Source organism: Vitis riparia, chromosome 2 (genome assembly GCF_004353265.1).
Source record: "Vitis riparia cultivar Riparia Gloire de Montpellier isolate 1030 chromosome 2, EGFV_Vit.rip_1.0, whole genome shotgun sequence".
In the NCBI taxonomy this organism is placed as follows: domain Eukaryota; kingdom Viridiplantae; phylum Streptophyta; class Magnoliopsida; order Vitales; family Vitaceae; genus Vitis; species Vitis riparia.
Genome location: NC_048432.1, coordinates 1,437,720 through 1,465,014, shown reverse-complemented (window position 1 = coordinate 1,465,014; position 27,295 = coordinate 1,437,720). Strand labels below are relative to the sequence as shown.

Here is a 27,295-nt window from a genome sequence, read left to right as displayed (position 1 = left end):
TGTTTGCTTGGAAAAACAGAAAGGGGTCTTGGGTTTTAGAAACCTTTCAATTTTTAATAAGGCTCTTTTGGGAAAATGGTCTAGGAGATTTGTGAGTGAAAGGATTCCTCTTTAGGAATGGGTAATTGCGGGAAAGTACGAGCAAGACGATGGGGGGTGGTACACCAAAGAAGTGAGAGAGAGGTATGGAAGACAACCATAAATGGATGGGAAGCTCAAGATTTTAAGGTTGGCTTTGGGAATAGGTTAAAGTTTTGGAAGGATAAGTGGTGTGGGGATACACCTTTGAGGGATTCTTTCTCGGATCTTTATTCTATAGCCTCTTCAAAAGATGCTTGGGTGGTGGATGTTTAGGATGGTGGTAGTTGGGGCCCTAGGTTTATTAGACAATTGAATGATTGGGAGTTGGAGGAGATAAAGGTCTTGTTGAGGAGGTTGCATGATCACTCTATCTCTTTGGGTATTGATGACAAAGAATGACAACTTTTTAGTTAAGTCTTTCTACTCCCCCTTGGCAAGCAGGAGAGAGCGGAGCCGTTCCCTTATGGCACAGTTTGGAACTCTTGGGTTCCTGTAAGAGGTAGTTTCTTTTCTTGAGAAGCATCTTTGCCCAAGATATTGACTTAGGATCAGCTTAGAAGGAGGAGTTGGACGATGCCTAATAGATGCTATATATGCAAAGTAGAAGAAGAAATGGGTGATCATATTCTTCTTCATTGTACGAAAGCTTGCATTTTGTGGTAGTTGATTTTTGCTCTATTTGATGTACAGTTGGTGATGCACTCTTTAGTGGGAGGGATGCTCTTGAGTTGGTGCAGCTCCTTTATTGGCAAAATAAGAAAAAAGCTTAGAAGGTTGCTCTTTTATCCCTATTTTGGATCATTTAGAGGGAGAGGAATAGGAGAGCCTTTGTGAATTGTGAAAGCTTAGACCACACTTAAAAGTTCTTTTTTGGGATTGGGTTAGAATGTACATTGGGAATGGTTCTTTGTAATTGTTAGATTTTGTGGACTGGTTAGGCTCTTCATAGGGTGCGGTTGCTGGTTTTTTGGTATTTGTGCCTTTTTGCCCTTTGGTTGCATTGTATACATCATCTATACTTTTTTATATTAATACAATCTTCATTTACCTATCAAAAATGGGAAAAAAAAAAACACCAACCCAGTTTGAGGCTTAAGAAAGCAAGGTTTTTTCAAGGGAACTAGAAGAAATGACATTGTAGATGGAGATGTGTATATTGATTGTTTCTTACTCAAAATTATCAAAAGGATTTTGTGGCATTCCTGCTGATCTTTTGTGGCCTTTGAGCATAGTTATTATTTTTCTTATGAAAAAAAAACTAATTTATTGATATTGATTCAATAAATTCAACAAAAGATGAGAAATCCTTCCAAAACACACAAAAGTTGATCAAGGGAATGTAAAAGGAAATGTAAAAGAAATCCTTCCAAAACACTTTTTTTTTTGGTTAGAGACTTTTGTCCTCCAAGTGTATAGGGCTTTGTAGTGTATGTACATTACTTTGTCCGTTTACAGTCTGTATATATAATTATAGGTTTTGTGGAGAAGAATATGTTTCTGCTTCTTGATCAGCAATTGTACATCTTGGAAGGATTGCTTGTCTTTCTTTGTGTTTACCATTCAATGAAATGAAAATTTTTGTTTTTGATAAAAAAGGACACTTGGCTTGGCCTTCCTGGACATGAGAGCAGCTATGGCAATGGAAGAATTGAGAGGCCAATTTTTTACCTTTTTCTGCAGTTCCTTTGTCTTGGGTTTGGGTTTGAGATAGCTCTTTTTTCTTTTTGCTTTCTGCTCAGTTTTCTTTTACTTCTTATTTTTTGAATTTCTTCTCTCTAAAGGACTCCTTGTCCTTGTTATAAAAATCAATTTCTTGGGGAAAATTGGGGAAGCCTTAAATGGTTGTCTTTTATGCATTTCCTCCAATCATCCATTTCCTTGATTTGCTTCTTTGCAATCAACTCGAACATAAATCACTCCAAAGCTTGATGCTTGTATCGTTTGTGCGGATTACCTATTTAATACTTAATTATCTATATAGCTAATTCAGATGGACTCAGTGGAATGGGGTGAAGAAAAGGGGAAGTAAATATAAGAGTAATTAAGTGAATGACCAACAAATTATTTTGTTTTCATTATTTTCATAATTCAAAATGTTAACAAACTAGCTGTAGTTCACTCTATCTGAGTGTGTGGAGTTTGGGGAAAATTTAGGTCTTCATTCCATGGGGAATACTCATGTACTAGGGACCCAGAAAAAGTCAAGTTAAAATTCCGTTATTTTGTTTAATATATTATGGCATTCTTACCAAATATAAGGATATCTAGACATAAGTTTATGATCTGAATCTGACCATGTGTTTTTCTGGCTGGAGAAGTTCATATGAATCTTAAAGAATATATATATATATATATATATATATATATATATATATATATATATATATTTTTTTTTAAATATATTTGTTCTTCTGCATCCTTCTTACCAGTATCATGTTGTTTTCTGAATTATTGTGCTATACTTCTTTAGTTTGATTTTCATATTTAATTAATGGTTTGCCTTTATATTTCTAAATTTTGCACTCTTTCATTTACTTAATCAATTTTACTTTATTTTATTTTGTGATTTGTACTTAAAACATAATTTTACTACATTTGTTTCTTAGCTTGTGTATTGTATTTAATGTGCTAAGGGAGAAAGTTTATATAATCAATGGGATATTCTCTTGGTTTATATGTTCTTGTAGAGGGACTTCCTGATAATTGGAGAGATGCACCAGACATATGTTCCTTTCGCTCTCTAGATCGCCCCTTTGTTTTTCCTGGTAGCTGTATCTTCCTTGAAACTCTTGTTTCTTTCAGTTTTGACTTGCATCGATGGTTTCCGATTTGAAGGGTGCTGTACTTGTTCTGTGGGACCTGAACTCTATTTATACTCCAGGTGAACAAGTTCATATACTGGCATGCCTGTCATCCTCTAAGCAGGAGACAGAAATTATAACTCCATTTAAGGTTGCTGCCATGATGAGTAAAAATGGAATAGGGCAAAGCACAAAGAACCATAGTGGAGAGATTGGAGATGCAAGCAATTCGATATTAGGAAAACTGGAAGTGAATCCTGTTGGTGAAGCTACTTATCGGAATGGTGAAAATCTGTTAAAAGAGAAGCTTGATTCTCAAAAGGATATTTCTGCTAGTGAATCTCTTCTTAGAATGGAAGATCACAAAAGACAAACTGAAATACTCTTGCAAAAATTTAAGTCGTCTCATTTTTTTGTTCGGATTGCTGAGTCAGGTGAGCCTCTCTGGTCAAAGAAAGGTGCTTCAGAAACATCTCTACAATTTTCTGGAGTGGCTGCTCCGAAGTCTACTGTGACAAAAACCAGAAAGACTGCAAAAGGCATGACTCCTCTCTCAGCTGTTATTGATAGAGGAAATTTTAATGCCAGTGTCTCTGGTGGAGTGGCAAGAAATATTGTTGATTGTTGCTCTCTTTCTAATGGAGATGTAGTGGTATGTTTTATAAAACATCTTGGTTCATGCAACTGGTTTTTTATGCTCTGATGAAAAAAAGAATTTCCATGAATATAATGTGTTATTGATCTTTTATCTGCTAAACAAATGAAGGCATGGTATTTGATGGTTTTTGTTTCAGTTCTCTTTTATATCAATTCAAATTGTTTATTCTTGACTAAATAAATGAAAACATGCTGTGGGGATCATGCCTCTATTCTTCCTTGTTGGATATTTGTTGGGCCTTTTTGTCAGCACAACAGGATGGAGACAAGGGGTCTGTCGTTCTGGTGCTTGGTGGATATGGTCTTGGGTAGATGCTTGGGCACTAAGTAGGTTTATTTTTTTTTTTGATCAGAAACGAAGAGAAATATATTAATAGAAGGAAAGATACAGGAGAAAGAAAGAAAAAAGAAACAAAAGAAACCACTAGATGCTTGGGACTAAGTAGGCTTATTTGAAAATTCGTGAAAGTAATTTTATTTGGGCTTTTTCCTTTTACCTTTTATTTGCTCTTTTTTTCTTCTGCTTCTCTCTCTCTCTCTCTCTTGGTTCAAGTTCTTATTCCTAACTGAGGACTATTGAATCCATATTTTAGATATATGAGGCAGCACTATGGCTTTCTGTTAGCTTTAGCTAAAGGAGATAAAGTTGGGTAAGTTTGTTAAGATTAGGGAGAACTGTTGGAAAACGTCCTTATTTTTTATAAGGAAATAGCATACAACTGTATTGGGTTAGAAGTATATTTAGGAGATTTGGGTAGCTTGTATATTCCTGATTTATAGGAATTTGATTTAGGGTAGTTACTTATTTTTTTGGCTTCCTTATTTTGTAATTAGCCATATATGTTTTTTAGCCCTGTACTCTTGTTATATTCAAAATTAGTAATATATTAGAAAAAGGGCTCTCCTAGTTGACATGGTATCAGAGCTTGGTTAGAAAGTTATGGATCGAAGTGCACTTCCAAGTAGATCTTTTACCAGCTTTGAGCAACATTGAGCCCAATTGAAGCCTGTGATTTATCAACAGGTTCTGATTGGAACTACAAGCCCAAGAATTGAGAAGCTTCTCAAAGGAGAGGTGGAGAGAGAGTGCAGAAGAATCGGAAAGTTTGAGAAATGCCTCCCGTAGACACTCCATTTGGTTCGGTTTAGAAACCCTAGGGTTTATGCAATAGTGTGAGTGGAGAAGAACAGTGAGAAGCTTCCTGTCGTCACTTTTCTGCTTGAACCTTGTTTTTTGTTTGGTTATTTGATCGGCCTGTGTTGCCCTAGAAATCGATCTGTGTTCTTTGATTCCACTTCTTCTTCCTCGGTTTCATTCCCTTCATTGAAAATATGTCAGAAACCACCGAAGTCACCAGTGTCTCTGAGACGTATCTAACAGAACAAACATCCAACCATTCTACGGGAGATCTACCAAACATCCAGGTTGCCTATCGATTGAATGGTAAGAATTATCTAAAGTAGTCTCAATTGGTCCGTATGTTCTTAAAAGGAAGAGGCAAGTTGAGCCATCTAAATGGTACTGGACCAAGTTGAAAAGATCCTAAATTCGAGGCATGGGATGAAGAAGATTCAATAGTGATGTCTTGGTTGTGGAACAACATGGGGTTGGAGATCAGTGACATCTGTATGTTTCTTGACACGGCTAAGGAAGTCTGGGATTTTGTTCAAGAGACATATTCGAAAGTAAACGATGTCGCGCAAATTTATGAGATCAAAATGAAGATGTTAGGCACAAAATAGGGTACTCATGTTGTCACAGAATACTCGAATTATTTGAAGGGACTGTGGCAGGAGATGAATCTCTATCAAAACATACAAATGAAATGCAGTGATGATGCGTCTCTCTTAAAGAGATTTGCCAAGAAGGATAGAATCTATGATTTTCTTGTTGGGCTGTATATGGAATTTGCTGTTCTAGTACAGATATTGTGAAAAGGAGACCTGTCATTAGATGAGACTGTTGCTCTAATAAGGGCAGAAGAAGGTAGACGTGGAGTAATGATTAAGACTCCAGGGACTGAGAGCTCGACCTTTGTGACAAAGAATGCAAACTTGAAGATAATGACACCCAATCAATAGCCTGGCGGAGAAAATGGTCAATTAGACCTGTCCAAAGCCATTAATAAGGACTTCCTATGGCGGAAGTACTGCAAAAAGCCTTGACATACTAGAGAAAAGTGTTGGAAGCTTCATGGAAGGCCACAACAGAAGCAGAGTAATAGAAATTGGTCCATGAGGGGTGGATCATCAAAGAGACAGGCTCATGTGTCTCAAACACAACTCGATAGTGAAGGCAATCCTCATGAACGAACTGAGTTGAACAGGGAGGGAGTAAGAAAGCTGAGGAACTTCTTAGGGACATTGGAGAATCTTGGAGCTACAGGTACTTGTTCTTTGGCACTCTCAGGTAAGACTTTACCTTTTGCACTAAATGTCTTAGATAAAATCCACCTGGTTCCTGAGTCATTGATTCAGGGGCTACCAACCACATGACCTGCAACTCCCAAAAGTTTCTCTCCTACACCCCAAGTCCTGGTGACCTAAAAATCATCATAGTCAATGGAACTTCAACAACTGTAGCTGGCCAAAGTGATATTCTTGTTAATCAATATCTCGCCCTCAAAAATGCCCTCCACATGCCTAAGTTGTATACAAATCTTGTGTTAGTACAGAAACTTACAAAGAATTTGAATTGCTTTGTGGTACTCTACCCTTTATATTGTGTATTTCAGGACCAGGATATGGGGAAGAGGATTGGATGTGCTAGGGAGAAAGATGTATTTTACTATCTTGAAGAGTCGAGTGGACAATTTGAAAAAGAGAATAGTTTATCTTTGTCCTTACTTTTTGAGTCTTCCATGCCATATAAAGACAAGATTTGGCTTTATCACCATCGTCTTGGTCATCCTTCGTTTAGTGTTCTTAAAGTCATGTTTCCTATATCGTTCAAAGAAATAAGTGTCGAACATTTTCTTTGTACCATTTGTGAATTGGCAAAACACAAACATGCTTCTTCTTAAATAAGCAATAAAAAAACCATTGTTCCTTTCTCTCTAATTCATAGTGACATTTGGGGTTCTTCAACAATTCCAAATATTTATGGGGCCTGTTGGTTTGTTTCTTTTATTGATGATCGTATTTGTGTGACATGGATTTATCCTTAAAAAAAAAACAGATTTATGTTCAGTCTTTCCTATCTTTTTCAATATGGTTAAAAATCATTTTGGGGTTGAAATCAAAAGGTTTCAATTGGATAATGCAAGTGATTACTTTAATTAATTTGTCTTCATTCTTCCAAAAGGAAGGCATAATTCGTGAATCATCTTGTGTTAGAACACCCCAACAAAATGGGGTTGCAGAGACAAAAAATGGTCATCTTTAAGCAACCACGAGAGCCTTTCTTTTTAAAAAAAATGTTCCTAAAAATTATTGGGGAGAGGCTGCTTTAAATGTTGCACATATTATAAACAGATTGTCTTCTCGAGTGCTTGACTTTAAAAGTCCCATGCAAGTCTTGTCTACATTCTTTCCAGATTTCAACACTTAAAATAATCTTGTCCCTAGAATCTTTGGTTGTGTTGCCTTTGGCCACATTCATTCTCAAAATAGGGGTAAATTAGACCTAAGAGCTCTTAGGTGTGTCTTTGTGGGGTATTCTTCTACTAAAAAAGTGTACAAGTGTTTTTTTTTTATAAGTAAACACATATATTAACAAAAGGCAAAACGCCGCATAGCATACAGGGAGTATACGAGGCGACGAAGGCCTCACAACAAAAGACAAAAAACCCACCAACCCTTAAATGGAGGCTAATCACTTCAAGAATCCTATAAGGGAGCGTGGTTCCGCTCCACTATACAATTTTGCCCACCCCCACACATTACAAACAAAAGAATTCTTAATTTTCTGAATAGCTAACTCCGCCCCCCCCCTCCCCCCCCCCCCAAAAAAAAAAAAAATAATGGAATGGATCTCCAAATTTTCTCCCTCTTTTTACCCACAAAAGAACCCTTCCAGCTAAGAACCACCTCCTTTACAGTTTCTAGAAAGACCCACTGGGCACCAAACAAACCAAGGACAATCTCCCACAACACTCTAGCCACTGTACAATGAATAAGCAAATGATTTACATTTTCGTCTTCGCTACCACATAAATAACAACGATTAGGGAGCTGCCATCCTCTCTTTTGAAGCCTATCAAGGGTAAGAACCCTCCCCCAAGCAGCTTCCCACACAAAGAACGCTAATTTAGTTGGAACATTCTCCACCCAAATGCCATTTTTGGGAAACATGGAGACACTAGGGCTGATCAACAAGCTATACTCTTCCTTAACGCCAAACTTCCCATTTTTTCCTCCCTTCCAAAAGACCGAGTCCTCCTCCAAGGTGATTCTTTGACTCCTTAAGACTTGGAGTAATTTGCCTACCACATCCAACTCCCAATCGTTGAAGCCTCTAATAAACCTTAGATTCCAACCTCCTTGACCAGAATTCTGGTCCCACATATCCCCCACTGTGGCATTCCTTTGGGCAGCCACGACAAAGAGTTGAGGGAACCTTAGAGACAACTCCACATCCCCACACCAAGGATCAGTCCAGAACCTAATTCTGGTGCCTTTTCCCACATTAAAAGCCATATTATCCCAACACCAATCAGATTCCTTCAGAATTTCCTTCCAAACCCCAACACCAAACGCCCCATTTGCCTTCTTAGTCCTCCACCCAAGTTCCTCTTGCCCATATTTTGCCATAAGCACTTGCTTCCACATCTCGTCCTTGGCTCGAGCGAATCTCCACACCCATTTTCCAAGCAAAGCTTTGTTCAAGGGGACTAACTTCCTCAAACCAAGCCCCCCCTTCTCCTCACCCACACACACCCCTCTCCCAATTGACTAGGTGGGCTTTTCTTTCCATACTTCCCCCTCCCCACAAAAAACCTCTTTGCAGCTTTTCTAGCCGTCTTGCCACTATCCTAGGCATACGGAAGAGGGACAATTGATATAAAGGCATACTAGCCAAAGTACTCTTTATGAGGATGATTCTTCCGCCTTTGGAGATATATTGACGTTTCCAAAAGGCCAATTTCCACCTCATCCTTTCTTCCACCCCATCCCACACGCAAGAGGCTTTATTGGACGCACCCAAGGGCAGCCCCAGGTAGGTTGATGGCAGCTGACCTACCTTGCATCCCAACTCCACAGCCATCTCAAGAATCTCTTCCACCTCCCCTACTGGAATAATTTCACTTTTAGCCAGATTTATCCTCAGCCCTGAAACGGCTTCAAACCAACATAAGATCCAGCTCAAGTAGGTCATGTCTTCTTTCTTTGCCTCATAAAAAACTATTGTGTCATCTGCAAAGAGAAGATGAGAAATATTGGCAACCGACCCACTGCCCCTCCAAATGTTGCACCCGGAAATGAATCCCTCTTCCATAGCCCTCCGAATAAGGGCACTCAGAACCTCCATTCCCATGATAAACAGATATGGGGACAGAGGGTCACCTGGTTGTAGCCCCTTTGAGCTAGAAAAAAACCCAGTAGGCTCCCCATTTACTAATACTGAAAATTTAGCAGTTGAGATACAGCTCCACATCCATTCCCTCCACTTAGCCCCGAACCCCATTTTTTGCAAAACCCTCATCAAGAAATGCCAATTAACGCTGTCATACGTCTTTTCAATATCCAATTTGCAGATCAGACCTTTCTCTTTTTTTTTTTGCCATGAATCGATCACCTCATTTGCAATTAAAGATGCATCCAAAATCTGCCTTCCCATGACGAAAGCATTCTGATCTGGGGAAACCACTTTACCAATCACATTTTTAATCCTATTGGCCAGCACCTTGGCCAATAGTTTGTACAGCCCGCCCAAGAGACTGATAGGCCTGAAATCCTCCAGCTCCTCCGCCCCTCCTTTTTTTGGTAAAAGAACCAGAAACGTGTTGTTGAGGCTCTTGAGAAAGGCATTTTGCTCATGGAACTCCTTGAACATCTCTAAGACCTCCTCTTTCATGAACTCCCAGCAGCATTGCCAAAAAGCCACCGTGAAACCATCCGGACTTGGAGCCTTGTCCCCATTCATGTCCATTAGGGCCGAATGGACTTCCTCCTCCATGAAGGGAAGCTCCAAGGTATCCGCTTCTTGCTGATCGATCTGATTCAAAATTAACCCCCTTATATCCGCCTTCCACTCTGAGTCTTCCGTTAGTAACTGTTTAAAGGCGTCTACAATTCCTGTCCTTACTTCTTGCTCCTCTGACAGCCAAACCCCACTGACTTTTATTCTATCCATGGTATTCCTCCTTCGGTGTGCGTTTGCCATTTGATGAAAATAACCCGTATTTCTATCCCCTTTCCTTAGCCATAACTCCCTTGATAACTGTCTCCAATGTATCTCCTCCAAGTTAACCCACTTAGCATATCCTTCTTTGCTTCTTTTTTAATAGAGGTTTCCTCCTCTGTCAACCTCCTCTCGCTTTCCACTTGATCCTAGTATTCCACTTGTTGTAAAGCAACCAATTTATTACTCTCCAAACTCCCAAACACCTCCCTATTCCAAATTTTTAAGTTCTGTTTAATCACCTTCAATTTTGTAGCCAGCTTATAGCTAGCCCTTCCTCTGACCGACATCCCCTGCCACCAGCTCCGCATGAGGTCTTTAAACCCTTCCACTTTCAGCCACATATTCTCGAACCTAAAAGGTGAAGGGCCTTTTCTTATGCCACCCCCCTTGATTAGAATTGGGAAATGATCCGAAATAGGCCGAGGTAGTCTCTTCTGGATCACATTGCTGAATTGATCAAGCCAGCTGGGAGAAACTAGAAATCTATCCAACCTAGCCCAAGCTTGATTATGAAGCCCTCCACTCCAAGTAAAAGATCCTCCTTGTAGGGGAAGGTCAACAAGCTCGAGGTCATCTATAACCTGAGCAAACCTCCTCATAGCTGAGGTAACCCTCCCTTGTCTACTTCTTTCCCCTTGGGATAGAATAATATTAAAATCTCCCCTTACACGTCAGGGTTCTCCCCAAATTCCTCTGATTGCCCCAAATTCATCCCAAAGGCACTCCCTATCCTCTTTGGTGAAAGGGCCATAGACTCCCGTAAACACCCAGACTACCCCATTTTCAACATTTTTGAATTTACATGAAATTGAGAATTGGCCCTCCTCCCACTCCAATATTTCTAAGGACCTTTTATCCCAGCAAATCAACACACCTCCAGCCGATCCAACAGCTTCTAAAGCTCTCCAGTCTAAAAATCTCCCCACCCCTTCAGTCATTAATTGGATTTTTGTCTCCTGGATACAGAGCAAGTCCACCTTCTGTTTTCTAACAAAAGACTTTATTATCCTCCTTTTATTATTGTCGTTCGCACCCCTCACATTCCAACTCAAAAGTTTGAGATTCATTATACAATCGTTAGTTGACCCCCTCTACCCTTTAGATGACTTTTCTTCTTAACACTCCCCTTGTAATTGATTGAACACTCCGACCTCTTGAGCTCCCTTTCGAATTTCGATTTCTCCATCATCCCTTTGCTGTGTACCCTTTCCCGCCTTTTTCTAATCTTGATAAAAAAACCCAGGATTTCCTTTTCCAGGCCTTTTGTTGAAAATCTTAAAAACTTACTAAATTTGGCCAGGCTACTCTCCTCCCAATTAATCTCCTTCTCACCCCTGAGATCTTGGGGCTCAGCCCGAACTGAATTCCACTCCGGGTTTTGAACCTCTATTACGGTGCAATTAACCTTAACCAAATCCCAACAGCCCTTTCCACTCACTGTAGACCCCCCTGCAACTGCCAAGCTCAGCATGTTTCCTTCCTGAAGGTTCTCCCTCATCTCCCCAGAGTGGTCGTAAAACTCCCCTTCGGAGTCCGACCAAAAAAAAATAGAAGAGGAAAGAGAGGACCCCGTAACCCTTAAACCCCACAAGTTTGAATCAGACCCATACCTTGAAGCTTCTTCCACTATCGCACACTCTGCCATTGAACTCTGGACTATTGGCTGCTTCTTCCTTCTTTCCTCCTTCTCTCGGCACCTTATGAAATCCATCTCCAGATTAAAAGCCAAACAGGCTGCATCACCTCTGTCATAGAGTTGGGCCTGAGAAGGCCCCGGACTGCCCCTTAGCGTGATTGCAGGCCCATGAGACAAAAGCTCCAACCCATCGAAGGCCCACCCCTCAGACGGCCCACACGCTGGCCCTACAACAACAGACTCAGCCCCCTTTAAAAATGACGGGCCTTGCACAGATGGCCCATCAGCCCGCTTCAAACCCACGGGACCTTCAACTGGGCCAAACGAACTCAACCCATCACCCGCGGATCCAGAACTGTGACGGGTCACCTGCCCGAGATGGGCCTGATTTTCAAACTCTTCTCTGCCCTCCCCTCCCACCTGCCCTCCCATCGCATCATCTGACCGGTGCTGCGCCTTGGGCCAAGTGTCCGACATTTCTCCCACGTGCAACCCCGCACGTGTATCTCCATCACCCCTAACCTCCCCATTTTGCCACCCATACTAGTCTCAGTTGTCCCCCTGTTTCTTCCTCAGCGACAACGAGATCTCCCACCACAAAAACAAGGCGTAGACCTCCCCCTCAACCCCGATCTCCAACGTACTCGGCAAATCCTCCCTATTCGTTTTTATTAGAACCTTGGCCCACTCAAGTTCCTCATTCCTTTCCGTTGAGGAGTCGATGCCTAAGAACCCGCCGCACGCTTCCCCCACTCTCCTCAGAATTGACGGAACCCATAATGAAATTGGGAGACCTAGAATCCTTACCCAAGCTTCATTCCTAGCTTCTCCCTCTGTTGAACATCCAAATTTCGAACTCCATTGCTCCAATCCCAACTGAATCCCTCCCACTGATCTCTCCCTCGAGGCTAGGACCCTCTTAGCTTCCTCCACAATCTCAAACTCTAGAAGAACACATCCCTTACCTAGTCTAGCCATGCCTAATTTACTTTTCAACCCCCATGCACTTGCCACTAACCACCCTAATCTTTCCAACTCCTCTTCTTGTGCTGATCTAGGTTTCCATTTTCCTACCAAGCAATGCTCCAATCTACTCACATTACTCCTTATTTCCTCCCCCGTTACCTCCACTCTAACCCTTGTAGCATCCCTGCACTCCGGTCCCTTTACCATCTCCACATACGACCTGCCTGTGACCCTCACTTCTTGGTTAATTTCCTTCTTTTCGAACCAAAGTCCCACATTCCGTAAGGACTCCACCATAGAAACCCATCCCCCCTTCTCCCCCTTACCTTTTGGAATACAAATGCTAAATCTCCTCTTCTCCATATCGGTTACCCTTAGGCGGATGAAACACCCTGCCCTATTGACCTCTCTCACCAGAGAGTAATTCCTCCCTTTTTCCTTCCAACCCCTTTCCCATCTTCCTTCTTTCCCATCCCTTATGCACTGAATCAGCCCTTCTGTAAACAACCCCACACTCATCGGCCCTAGGCGGACCCAAGACAAGATCCCTCCCTTGCTTTCCGAGATGATAACTTGGATCTTGCCTTTTCTCTCCTCAGCTTCTACTTCGAACACCTTTGATTCCACCAAAAATCTGCTTCCCTTCCTCATCCCACGATTCTCCGCTCGGCTCTCACCCTCATCGCCTTCGCTCGCGTGCTCACTCTCGCTCTCTCTCATGGCTCACATTTGAAAGCTCAAAGATATGTTTCTCTAGTCTTTACAAAAAAAAGTGTACAAGTGTTATCATCCTTCCACAGGAAAATTCTATATCTATAGATGCCACTTTTTCTGAGAAAGATAACTATTCTTTGAGCCTTATTTTCAGGGGCAAAAATCATTTGGGGAGGATTAGGACAGGGACTGATTCTTACTCGATCTCATTATGTGTGCTAGACATCATTCTTCGCTTGTTTGTGAGTCAAGTATTGTGGCAAATCTGCCCCCGAGTCAAGTTCTGGTTTGTGAGTCAAGGACCTTGACAAATCTGCCCTTGAGTCAAATTTTGGTCACCGAACTGGTTTCTGAACCTCCTGGCCTTGTTCTAAATGAGTCTGAACCGTGTACACCTCCTAATTTAAGAGTAATGGCAAAGGAAAAACTAGTTCAAGGTTCTACTCGTCCACTTCAGGTTTACTCAAGAAGGAAAGTTCCCATCTTTCAACCTATTTGCGTTCAAGAGTTTGAACCGGTTTCTGTTAATGAAGTGCCGTTTCTCCCCTTGCTGTTTCTAACTCTGAATTACCACACAAAGGCGTACCTGACACAAATGACCATGATTTAGTCATAGCTTTCCAAAAAGGAACTAGGACACACACCCAGCACCCCATATACCTATTTATGTCCTATAGTAAAGTGTCTACTGCCCATAAAGCCTTCCTCACTCACCTGAACACAATGTCTATTACCAAATCATTATCTAAGGCACTTGGTCATGAAAATGGAGGGAAGCTATGAGAGTTGACATGGATGCTCTTGAGAAGAATGCAACATGGGATATGGTGGAATTGCCAAGAGGCGAGACTCCAGTGGGTTGTAGATGGGTCTACATAGTCAAATACAAGGAGGATGAATCACTTGAAAGGTACAAGGCGAGATTAGTAGCAAAGGGTTGTACTTAGATTTATAGGCTTGAGTCGCTTGACTACCTTCAGACATTTGCTCCTGTTATGAAAATGAATACAGTCCGGATGTTGTTGTCATTGGTGGTTAATCTTGATTGGAGTTTACAATAATTTGATGTTAAAAATGCCTTCTTGCATGGTGATCTTGAAGAGGAGATATATATGAAATTCCTCCTGGTTTTGACTTACAATTGGGAAATGGAAAAGCGTGTAAATGGAAGAAGACTTTATATGGTTTGAAACAGTGACCACAGTTACCAAGGTTATGCTCTCTATGGGATACAAGCAAAGCCAAGGTGACCATACCTTAGTTATCAAACACTTGGGTTCAAGGAAAGTGACAACATTGCTCGTGTATGTGGACAACATAATTGTGACTGGAAACAATATAGAAGGGAGAGAAGCCTTGAAGAAGTGCCTTGTGAAAGAATTTGAAATTAAGGATCCTGGCAGATTCAAGTATTTCCTCGGCATTGAATTTTTATCTTTCAACAAAAATATGTGTTGGACTTGTTAAAGGAGATGGGCAAACTGGGATGCAAGCTAGTTGAGACACTGATAGAGCAGAATCATAGACTTGGCATTGGAAGACACACCAATAGACAGAGGTACTTATAAGAGGCTTGTAGGAAGGCTCATTTACTTGCTCCACACTAGACTTGACATAGCTTATGTGCTTACCATGGTGAGCCATTTTATGCATGATCCTAAGGAAATTCATCTCTAGGTTGTGTACTGGTTCCTACAGTAGTTGAAAGGAACTCCAAGAAAGGGAATTTTATTTAAGAAGGGAGAGAAGTTGGCCCTTGAAGCTTATACCGGCACAGACCATGTCAGGTTTGTGGTGGATAGGAGATCAACATTAGGCTATTGCATGTACTTCGGTGGTAATCTAGTGACATGGAGAAGTAAAAACAAAATGTTGTGGCTAGATCAAGTGTGGAAGTTGAGTTTATGTCCATGGCGCTTGGAATTTGTGAATTATTGTGGCTGAGACAATTGCAGAAGACTTGAAGATCACGTGAGAGACACCTATGAGGCTTTATTGCGATAACAAGTCTGCTATCAATATTTCACATAACTTCATTCAACATGACTGTACCAAACACATTGAGGTTGATAGACACTTCATAAAAGAAAAGTTGGACAGTGGACTATTTGCACTTCATTTGTGCCTACTGGAGGATAGTTGGCTGATGTTCTAACAAAGGGACTGTCTACTACAACATTTAAGACGATAGTTGGCAAGTTGGGAATGGAAAACATCCATTTGTCAGCTTGAGGGAAGTGTTGGAAAACACCCTTATTTTTTATAAGGGAACAGTGTATATTGGGTTAGAAGTATATTTAGGAGATTTGGGTAGCTTGTATTTTTCTGATCTATGGGAATTTGATTTAGGGTGGTTACCTACTTTTTTGGCTTCCTTATTTTATAATTAGCCATTTATATTTTTTAGCATTGTACTCTTGTTATATTTGGAATTAATAATGTATTAGAAAAAGGGCTCTCCTAGTTGATAGGAACCATGTGAGCCAACTTGATCTTGCCATTTCAGCTGGCATGTGATATCATAGGTTCTATATTAGGTTGGCAATTTTGGCTTGGGCTTGGCTTGCTAGACTAAATTGAGGGTTCTTAAGGAGACTGGTTAGCATTGGTTTAGTTATTAGTTCCTTAAAATTTCATGTAACCATGCATATGTGCAATGCAATTTTCATGAAAGCAATATGCATTCCTATTTGTTTGCCTATTTTTTTTATTACACTAAATGGAGCCTAATTGTTTTTCCTTCTTTGAATGTTTAGAGGTCCATGAAGAATACCTCATAGAAGTGGAATTTCTAAATAGAAATTCAGAATCTTGATGCTGCATATCTGGAATTTGAAAAAAAAAAAAATCATGAACTTGAAACAGATGGGATTTGAAAACCTGTGACTAAAATCTGTAGAATATTCATTTTATTGTTTGAATGAATATTTTGAGTTTTAATTGATTGGTGTGGTGTGATAGTGATGACCGGACAATATTAGAAGCAAAACTGCAACCTCAGGGTTGGAGCTGGTGGTAGTATCAATACTAGTAGAGGCAATGGTGGTGGAATGTTCAGCTGCTGCGGGGAAGTGTGGTTGCCATAGTGGGGGTGGGATGTAGGTGGTGGTGATCGGATGGCTAGTTGGAATAGAGTTCTTGAAATGTAACCAATCTGAAGAAAGGATTTAACCTTTTCACAGCCTCGTTCGGCTAGCCGGATGGATGTCCATAGTGGGGGTGGGATGTAGGTGGTGGTGGTCCGAAGGCTATGCTTGAATAGAGTTCTTGAAATGTAACCAATCTGAAGAAAGAATTTAACCTTTTCAAATCCTCTCTAGATTTTGGAAATTTCCTCTCCTGATGTTCCAAACAATACCATTTGCTTCGAGAGGATTTGAAATCCTTTTGGGAAGTCAAATACTATGTGAAATCTTTTATTCAAATGCACTGTAATGATATATTGACACATCATGCTTGCTATATTTCATACTTAAAGAGTGGAAATTCTACATACTCGTGTAACTACTTGCAACATTGAAAAACTTCGTAGTTGATGAAATTATAAATTTTTGTCTGCAATGTTGATCAATTTAATGAAGTATGATATTTTGAGGTTGTCTTATCTAAACCTTTCAAGGCTATATACATCAAGAACTAAATATTTGATCCTAAATTATTAGAAACCTAGTTGGGATATCTACATATCTGTAGAACCAATTAAAGGAAAAAAATATTTAACGCATCTGTAGAATAAGAAGCTCACTAAAGTTCAGGATATCATTTATGGATTGCTTGTGAGATAATCTCGGCCACATTCCCCATATCCCAAGTCAAGATACCCAGATAAAATTACTTTCCGCTTATTGCAAATGAATCTATTCAATGTTACCAGAGACAATAGTGACCAAGAACTGGAGTAGGATCTCCTGGTCTCTTGTGCTGCCAACAAAACTCATCAAGTCTATAATAATGCATGATGAAAGTTCAATCATCAAATACGATGCTTTCATTTATGAATATTACTAAAAACAATTTGATATAGTCATTTAGAACTCTGACATGACAGTTTGGTTATGAAGCCAATGGATGGCAGTAGTGGAAGAATATGGACAACACTTTTGGTAGAAAGAAGAAAACTATGATATTAGGGTTTGGATATGAGTACGATCCCCTTATTTTCTGTTGTTTATTATGCATTTTAACTCTTAAAAACTTTTTAGTCCTGGTTGCTACATTCAATACATCTTATGCTGCCTAATAAAAAAAAGGGTATTTACATTTATGGCTGAGTAAATCACTTCTTCCTACTGCTACCTAATGCTGATTCTCATTCCATTTTCTTGTTTGGAAGGATGCAGGTACTTTTACAAGTGAATGTTGCTGTTGATTTTTTGAAAGATCCTGTCCTTGAGATTCTTCAATTTGAGAAATTTAATAATAGAAAATTTTCTTCTGAGAACCAAGACAGCTTAGTCCATGCAAACCAGGATCCATGTGGAGACCTATTAAAATGGTTGCTTCCTTTGGATAATACTCTTCCCCCTCCCACCTGTGCATTATCTCCTCCTTTGAGTTCCGGTTCTGGCATTGGTAACACATCTCAAAGATCCACTCCTGCATCATCTGGCTCTCAACTCTTCTCTTTTGGCCACTTTAGAAGTTACTCCATGTCAGCACTTCCTCAAAATACTACATCAGCACCTCCACCCATTGCAAATCCAAGCTCTAAACCAAACTTTGAACTTGAGGATTGGGATCGCTTCTCACCTCAGAAGTTTGTGAAGAGCGAAAAAACTGGAAGTGAAGAGCTTCTTTCTTTTCGAGGTGTATCACTGGAGCCAGAAAGGTTTTCTGTTTGTTGTGGGTTGGAAGGCATCTATATACCGGGAAGAAGGTGGAGGAGGAAACTTGAAATTATTCAACCTGTAGAGATCCATTCTTTTGCTGCAGACTGCAACACAGATGACCTTTTATGTGTTCAGATAAAGGTGTGAGTCATAAATTTTACTGAATTGTATTTATGTCATCCTTTTTCTTTTCTTTTTTCTGTTTGGAGGACAATGGCAAAAGATTATTCATGTAGCCAAGCCAATTAGTTGGGTCAATGCTTTGTTAAGTTAAACTTTTGTTTTGTTTGTTTGTTTTTTTTTTTCTTTTTGTGGAATTTCTTGATGAAATAGTTAATCTGGATATGTAGAAATCACATAGCTATCAGGTTTATTTGTGCAAATGATATTATTAAGTTGTAATTTTTATTTTATTTTATTCTTTTTGCAGAATGTTTCTCCAGCACATACTCCTGATATTGTGGTATACTTAGATGCCATAACAGTTGTTTTTGAGGAGGCTTCAGTAGGTGGATCACCTCGTTCATTACCGATGGCATGTATAGAAGCTGGAAATGACCACAGTTTGCCAAATCTAGCCCTCAGGTCTTTGTCCACCCTAATTATCTTAATTTTTGTTATTCAGTAGTTAAATGCTGACTGGCAATTTTAATATTGATAATTGTCATTATCCTTCTATGAAAAGCAATGACTGGAAAGGAAAAGCCAAGGTTTGAAAGAGGTTTCTCTGCCTTTTTTTCCTCTCATCCAAGGGGTGCATTAGAAGTATTACATTTTATTTTGTAAGCATATCTTAGTTGTTGAATTAAGGCTATGCTGAAAACTAGTTCCTGCACAATTCATGTTTACTTGGGGGCAATTCTTAGTTAAATGCATGAGATTATGACCCAATTTACTCTTCAATGTTTCATGTAATGTAGTGAAACTTTACTGTGTAATACAAATCAATATCAGTTTCCATATTTATGCATGCAATAGTCCCACTTGGCAATGGACTAAACTTTGTTCTTGATCCATGGGTGGGCACTTTGACAGTGGATTTACTGCCAATCTCAGGTTAATATTTTTAGATTGAGTCCTGTAAAAAAAGCACTTTTAGTCTGTGGGCTTAATATATATTAAACATGGTTTTCATCTTTATAACCTCTATAGACAACAAGAAGTAGAGATTTGTCAGTGTTAGCTCCATGTAAAGCATAGATATTAGACAGAGAAAAGGAAAGATACGTCCCTATACTGTTTCATTATCTTCCCATGAAATTTTATTCTTTCATATTTTTTTATCAAAACTAGAAACAGTAGTGAAGTAAAAATTTTCTTCCTTTCTTTTTTCTTTCCTATCAACCTATTTCTTTCCAGCCAAACTGATCCTGAGATCCAAAGACTCCCCATATGTGTAGCTTTTGCATGTCTAGTGGCTCACAAGAAAGTGAATGCCAATGATAAGCTTCAAATCTAGAGATGTTTTGGAGCTGTCAGTCCTTGTATATGTGTTCTATGCAAGAGCATAGGGTGACTATTAATTATTTGCTTTTCCAAAGTCCTCTTGGTTGTGATCTTTGACATTTCCTCTTCACTATGACAAGCATCTAGTGGTTGGCATTGGAAGAGATATGCTGGTTATAATTGTTTTAGTTTTCAATGTTTCAACATGAGTGCTATAGTTAAGTTTTATGGTGCCCTGCACTGCTAATCATTCTTTAGATAATGTGGTTTAGAGAAAAATTAGACCCTATTTGTATTGACTTTTGAGAAACCAAAAGCTCTTTTAAAGCTCAATAAGAGCATCTATGCTTATTTGGTTAATTTTGTTCAAAGAGCTTATGACTTGAAAAAGAGCTTAATATAAAAGTCAGGAAAATGTTGCTTCTTGTAGAAGCTCTAGTTTGGTTTATGCAAGAAGTTTTCATGTTTAATAAAAAATTTATAATACCAATATTGTCCTTTAAAAATTTTGACTTTGGCTGGAGCTTCCAACCAAATCCAAAAATAGGAAGCTATTCTAAACAGGCTATTAGTATCTTTGGCGAAAGACTAAGCTTTGTGTTGGAATAGTTGACTTATTATTCTTTCTATAAAGAGGTTTAATAGGTATGATCGTAGTCTAGATCTTATATTTTAGCTCTTAATTTATAGGAGTTAGCATGTTTCCTAGCTTAGCCTAACGGAGGTCAACTCTTGTATTTTTATATAGCTATGTAAATATTTTAGATCAACGAGAATCAATTTTTCATTCTTCACGAACTTACATTTTGATATGCCAACAACATGCTAACACAAGGCGTAGTGCTTCTCAATTCACATTGGTGTGTGGTAATCACCCAACAACACATGGCAACTGAAAACTAACTAGGAGCTTGTTCCAGATGTCATATTTGAACTACCCTTGACATGTTCCAGATGCTTATTGTTGGTTGGCTTGATCATCTGTAGTTTAAAGGAACCTTGTGGGGATATTCTCTCTTTATTTTCTGTATAAATAGGTCTCCCTTTACAGAGGAAAGAGTTTTTGGTAAAACAGGTTTGAGAGCTTTAGAAAATTTCTTTGAGAGACTTGAAAAACATTATAGCACAAGTCAGGGATACTAGGATATAGAATTTCCTTGAAGAGCTTCACAAGGATCATTTGAGGGAACTCATAAAATAGCCCCAAGGATATCCACAGTTAATAAACTTGAAAGACATTCTAGCACTAGTCAACCTATTCTCAGTCAGCACTCTGAATGGTGGTTCTTAACTATCCTCAAGCCTCAAATCCAGATAGGTAGAGACTTGAGAGAGAGTCCAAAGCTCTCCTCATAATCCTTAATCCTTCCTTGATTTATGCTCCCCTTAATTGCTTTGTTATCTCCTTAAGCTTATCATCCTCATCCATCCTCACTACTGAAGGGCTGTTTCAATATTGCAAAGCCAAGTCATCAACTAAACAAAGCACCTCAATGTTGACTGTGAAGGCCTCCCCAGTCCCCAATAAAAGAACCAAAAACACAAAATTCTCCTATGACCAAGCAATTTGCTGGCACTTCCTGTTAGTTTGTTTTGTTGACCAAGAGCTGGTTGCCAGGCTTTTCTATGATGCTTCTCTCGGGATATGATTTTTATTTATTTTCTAGTGTATGACACATCTGGGTTTCTGTTGTTCTTGTGGAGAGGATCAGGCCCTTCTTTGTTTATACTTCTTTTTTCTTTTGATAATTTAAAGTTTTGTATGAAATCACTCCAAGCTTGTATTGTGTACTAGTGGAAGGAAAGTATGAGGACTGTTATCCATATTCAAGATGGTTTGTTGGTCATGCGTTACAGTACACTTAGAAAAGGGGAAACCAAATTCTTTTAATGAGTTAATTAGCAATGTTGGCTAACTTAGTTTTAAATTATGTCTATATACTTTTATTTTTGAGTTCTGATTGAAAAATATATTTTCACTTTTGAGTTGCTATAATACATGCATGCACTTATGTGTGTGACTTTGGTGGCTTTTTGCCTCTGAGAGCATTGTATTAATCTCCTATCCCTTCTCTCTAGTCATTTGTGCTTAACTTTGCATTTATTTAGTTTATACTGAAAGAAATTGTGTACTTAAGCTATATAAGCTATATTCTGGCTGGGAACTTTGTGGCAAAATTGATAAAACATGGTTGCCAAAGTGCTCAGTTCCCTCAAGCTGTTGGTGCGTACAGGCCTGAGAACATAGCAGTTTGTAATATAGCTACATCAAATTCTGTGCTTTTTTTCTTTGCTTTATTTTACCTTCTCCTAGTAGTGTGGAAGCCATTACCATCATGTTAATTTCCATGTTTCCAGTATGATGTTTAAAATTCTGCTCAATTTACTCAACTTTCATATACTTGTCCCTTCGAGGTCATTTTTTAACCTATTTCCCTCTCTCTAGTCATATGAACAAGAATTATCATTCTTTGTTGGATGTATGAAGTCTCTGTTAATTTCCCTGTAGAAGAATAAGTTTATGTGGTACAGCATGTTGATGTTGACTTAATTGTAACTCAAGAGTGGAACTGGTTGAATGCCTCTATATTCTTGCCCCATATTAAGAGGTTTTTTTGTTTCTCATTTATTCAATACTTTCAATGAGCTTTCAAGGCTCTGCAAATGTAGCTTTGGATTTATGGATGACATGAATGCTTTTCTTGAACCTTTTTCATAAAATCGAGAGCTTCAGAACTAGGTAAAACAGGGATTTAGTAGATTTTTCTTGTTTCCCTGGGCTTATTTTGAATACTCTAATGGCAGGAGAGGTGAAGAACACTCTTTTATTCTCAAACCAGCAACTTCAACATGGAAGCTTCTTATGGCTCCGGGCCAGAGTTCTCAATCAGCACATTTACCTGCTGGAAATGCAGCCATTGAAGGGAAAAGGAGCACACTAACTTCCGATCAGTATGCCGTTTTGGTCTCATGTCGGTGCAACTACACTGGTATATATACTTTCTCTTAGTTAGCTGTATTATCTGAATCCCTTCAGAAGTTTGTGGTTTATGGTTGCCACATTTTTATCCTAAGATTTATGTATCAAATGTAGAATCGAGATTATTTTTCAAGCGGCCAACAAGCTGGCGACCACGCATCTCAAGGGATCTTATGATTTCTGTTGCATCTGAAATGTCAAGACAACCTCTTGGATCCAATGGAAGAGTCTCTGAATTTCCTGTTCAGGTTTTTGTTTTTATCTATGTTTATATATCTGTGTGTGTGAGAGAGAGAGAGAGAGAGAATCTGATTAGCTAGTTGTTTTCTACTTCTGATAAAATAATAAATTTTTATCTAACTAGTTCAAATCATCAGGTGTTAACACTTCAGGCTTCAAATTTAACACCCGAGGATCTAACCTTAACAGTTCTTGCTCCAGCATCATTTACTTCACCTCCTTCATTGATGACCTTGAATTCTGCACCATCTTCTCCAATGAGCCCATGTCTTGGGTTTTCTGAGTTTTGTGGAAAAATAGGTGGTGAGAGACAAGCTACTGCACTGCCAAGGCTGAGTTCGGCACCTGTGCCATTGGAGAATCAGAAAGAGAATGGTGATACTGGAGCTCTTTCTGTTTCTTCTAATGAGAAAGCTGTTCCTATATCCGATGTCATTCCAAATACTGGTTTGGGTTGTACACATCTATGGCTGCAGAGTAGAGTTCCATTAGGGTAATAACACTATTCACCACTCTCCTTTTGTTCCTCTTCAATTTGAAAATTTAGGCACAGAGACTATAACCCATTATGGTCAAATCAGATCTGTTCCTTCTCAATCTACTGCTACCATCAAACTCGAGCTGCTTCCATTAACTGATGGCATAATCACACTTGATACTTTGCAGATTGATGTTAAGGAGAAAGGTATTCTTCTGCTCATTGCCATTATTTGATTTCTTATCACCCATATGGTTTAAGTGCTTTCAAATTGACTATTCTTCATGCCCTAGACTATAATCTGTTGATTGGTTGAAAGTTCCAAGTTTTTACAATTTGCACCAACCAGTGATTCCTTGCTTAGGAAATTCTATGCTTCTTATCTAGGAAGCTTCTGGAATGTTTAGAATTGTGTTAAATATGATGAATGTCTTCCTCAAAAGTGCTTATGCTTAAATCTCTTAAAATGTCTTTGTTACATTGACTTCATAGCTTGGTGAGGTTCATAGAAAAGCCAAAATTTCTTATTGAAAATATTTTTGGCATTAACAGGTCATACTTATATCCCTGAGCACTCTCTGAAGATCAATGCAACTTCCAGCATTTCGACTGGGATTGTTTAGAATGGATTGGTTCCAATTCATGTTTCTTACCAAACTTTCTCTTCAAATTGGGAAACATTCCAACCGTTGATTCATCCTGTTGCGAGCACCGGCTGTTCCATCGCTCCGTTCAGATGAGTAGCACCACCAAGGTATTTGTTCTTTCTTCAATGGTGTGGGAATTTTCATGTCATTTTGTTTATAAAATACAGTCTTAGGTTTCATACTGTAAACCAAGATTTGAAAATATCATTTGTTATAGAACCTTCAATGGAATGAATGAAAATTTATACTTATCTCTAGATGAATTGGAATCCCAACTCAACTTGGGTTGGATTTGCATTGAGTTTTCATTGAAGTTGTATGTCACACACCAACAACCTTAAGTGGTTTGAGTTGTCTAAATGCGAGTTGTTTAAGCCTATGAAAGGACTATACTATCATTTTAATTATTTAATATTTTATGTTTTCTGGTGTTGTTTTCAAAATTCAATGTAATATTTGACATTTTAACAAAGTAGACTTCCATCACATCTATATATTACATAATAAAAAGGAAGGAGCAAATAATGGTGCATTATTTTTAAAATACATGAATATTAACTAGAAGTTGGAAAATTTTTGGGATTAGAATGGCTTGTTGAAGTTATTGTATTTTTCATTTCCTTCCTTTCCACTTCAGAAAATGACTGATGTCAGAGATTGTTGATTAATATGTAATTTTTTTTAACCCTTTTAAATATTACATTTTTAATGTGTTTGAATACAGACTTACCAACATTGTCAAGCACTTAAGGGTTAGGGCAAAATTATTAGTGATTTGACCATGTGTATATAGAACTTGTAATGCTAGATAACAACTCTGAATTGATGAGTCTCTTTTTGATTTGTTTAATAATTTTTTAATACAAATAATGGAATTTAAAATAATTAAATTAATTAAAACTTAAAAGAAGAGAAAATGCAAACAAATGATTTTAATCCATGGCGACTCTCAACAACTTCTTCGGAAGCTTTGAGATTTTTCATTAATTCATCAACTTTTGTGTTTTTCATTATATTAAGACCATGTTTTGTTGGTCGGATATAACAAGAGATAAAATAAAAAAGATGATATTATATTTTATCTCATATTTGGTTGGGATGAGATATAATAAGTTATTTAATTACTTATCATATTTTATACTCAATCATGGTTTAAAATAAATGGTAAGATATATTATCTTATCCCGGTGATGAGATAGAATAAGTTATTTCATCATTTATCATATTTTATGTTCAATCAAGTATGAGATAAAATAAATTGTAAGATATATTATCTATTTTTTTATTTATTTTTTTTACATGAATATGCTAATTTCTTATTAAAATATGGGATATGTATGTCCCATGTTTCATAAATTTATTTATTTTGTTAATTTTTTAGATGTTCATTTTACAAAATAAAATAAAATAAATTTATGATTAAAAAAGAAAAACTAAAAAAATATTTATAAAATAAGATTAATATATGATATATATATATATATATATATATATATATATATGTGTTATTTTTATATATTAAATGGTATAATATAAAAAATCTTTGTTTATGAAGTTTAAATATTTTAATCATGAATGTTGTTAACTTAGCTAGCTAAACTAAGTATGCACACGACTTGGAAGCTAGAAGGTACAAGTAGGCAACACTTAAAGAATGAAAGTTTTATTGCTCTCAAAGGATGTTATACAAAGCTTTGGAAGCTTACTTGCTTTGTACTTTAGCCAAATGAGATCTCATCTATTTAGGGGATTCAAATAGACTTTTAATGAAATATAATTAGCTTGTAGGTATTAGGTGAAGGGTAAATGATCTTTAAAGTCATGCATTGATACCTGTTGCAATCAAATTTGTTGATAGATATAACTTGTTCCAATAGCTATTGATCATTAATAACCTTTTTCTATGATTTTTTAATGTTAGCCAAAACTGTGGACGTGATCAAGTTATACATTCTGTTCTTTTATGCCTTGGGCGTCTAATGCTCTTTTTGATAATCTTAATCATTCTAAAAACTCTCCATGATATATAACCACCTTTCAATAATTTTAACATTTTTTTTTCTTTTATAATGATTTCCAATAATATATTTTCATATAAAATTTAGCATTAAAAGCATTTTTTAAGAGTGTGTTTAACAGTATTTTTACTTGAAGTGTATTTATATAGAAGTGTTTTAAAGATAATTACAAATCAAGTGTTTCTCCAAAAATGCCATAAGCAATTTTTCAAAATTTTACGGCTAAACATGCTTATATTTTTCTTTTATTTTTTAAAATTAGTGAAAACAATAGATGAAAATAACTTTTACTTGTTCTCTAAAAATTATTTTTTATTTCATTTTATAATAAAAAACTGTTTTTAAATCACATGGGTCATCTAGTCAAATATCATAAAAGAAGAGAAAATGAAAACAAAAGATTTTAATCCATCGCCACTTTCAACAACTTCTTCACAAGCTTTGAAAATTTTCAATAATTCATGAACTTTTGTGCTTTTCTTTATATTAAGGTTATATTTGGTTGGTTAGAAATAACATAAGATAAGATAAGAGAGATGATATTATATATCTTATCTCATATTTGGTTGGTGATGAGATAAGATATGTTATCACATTATCTATCATATATTCAACCAACTATAAGATAGGATAAGTGGTGATATATATATTTATCCCTTCTATATGAGACATGCTTGTTGGGATTGAACCCCAAAAAGCAAGACATGATGTAATAAAGTTAGATTCAACTATCTCCTTATTATCCCTTTGGTATATTGACATTGGTTTGAGCATTCAACTCATGTCTCTTACATTATACATGACTTGGGTGCATTAGGAGTTATATAAAAAATATAAGTCATGGGTTCTTTGTAAATAGATAAGTTGTCCACAGTTGGTTCATAGATTTGGACAATTTAGTAGAGACTGTAGTGCACCACCTTCTAATTGGAAGGATGACTTGTCTTGGCAATCGGGATGAGTTTCCCATGGTAAGTGCATTAGTGTATGTGATGCACATTGGACAAAACTCATAGTGAATCATGATATGAGACTATCAATTGTCATGATTCACCAAGTTACTATACTACATGGACTTTCAACCTTAAGAGAATATTTAATCTGTGTCAAAATCAACATGAGACTTTGACCTATGGGTGAGACCCTAAAATGATCATATATCCCTATAGATTGAGTTACTATTGATGAAGGTTAGTCGCAACATGTATTCTCAATAAAGGCATCATGATATGTCATGGGATTGAGATAGTGTGTCTCATTGGGTGATCCAAAGGACATGTGATTATGAAATTTGTGGTTATAGTAATTCCTTTAGTGGAATTTGACATATGCTTTTTGGAGCTAGAGTATGTCATTTGATCACATAATAAGTGAGATATGTAACTCAAGAATTTGAGAGATAATTTTAATAGGTTATAACACTACCTTGTTAGATGATGAACTAGTTCATGGAGAG

At 37.7% G+C, this 27,295-nt stretch overlaps 1 protein-coding gene across 2 annotated transcripts in view; it reads left to right on the top strand.

Moving 5' to 3' along the window:
- The window catches only part of LOC117929579, a 35,094-nt gene extending 10,896 nt beyond the window's left edge, over positions 1 to 24,198 (top strand). For both annotated transcript variants that reach the window (XM_034849908.1, XM_034849900.1), the window contains exons 3-11: positions 2,769 to 2,846; positions 2,963 to 3,534; positions 17,542 to 18,171; positions 18,461 to 18,615; positions 22,282 to 22,466; positions 22,571 to 22,704; positions 22,834 to 23,189; positions 23,278 to 23,381; positions 23,727 to 24,198. In XM_034849908.1, the coding sequence (XP_034705799.1) occupies positions 2,769 to 2,846; positions 2,963 to 3,534; positions 17,542 to 18,171; positions 18,461 to 18,615; positions 22,282 to 22,466; positions 22,571 to 22,704; positions 22,834 to 23,189; positions 23,278 to 23,381; positions 23,727 to 23,797 (2,285 nt within the window). In that variant the 3' untranslated portion in view covers positions 23,798 to 24,198. The remainder of the gene's footprint in view (positions 1 to 2,768; positions 2,847 to 2,962; positions 3,535 to 17,541; positions 18,172 to 18,460; positions 18,616 to 22,281; positions 22,467 to 22,570; positions 22,705 to 22,833; positions 23,190 to 23,277; positions 23,382 to 23,726) is intronic.
- Positions 24,199 to 27,295: the final 3,097 nt, after the last annotated feature.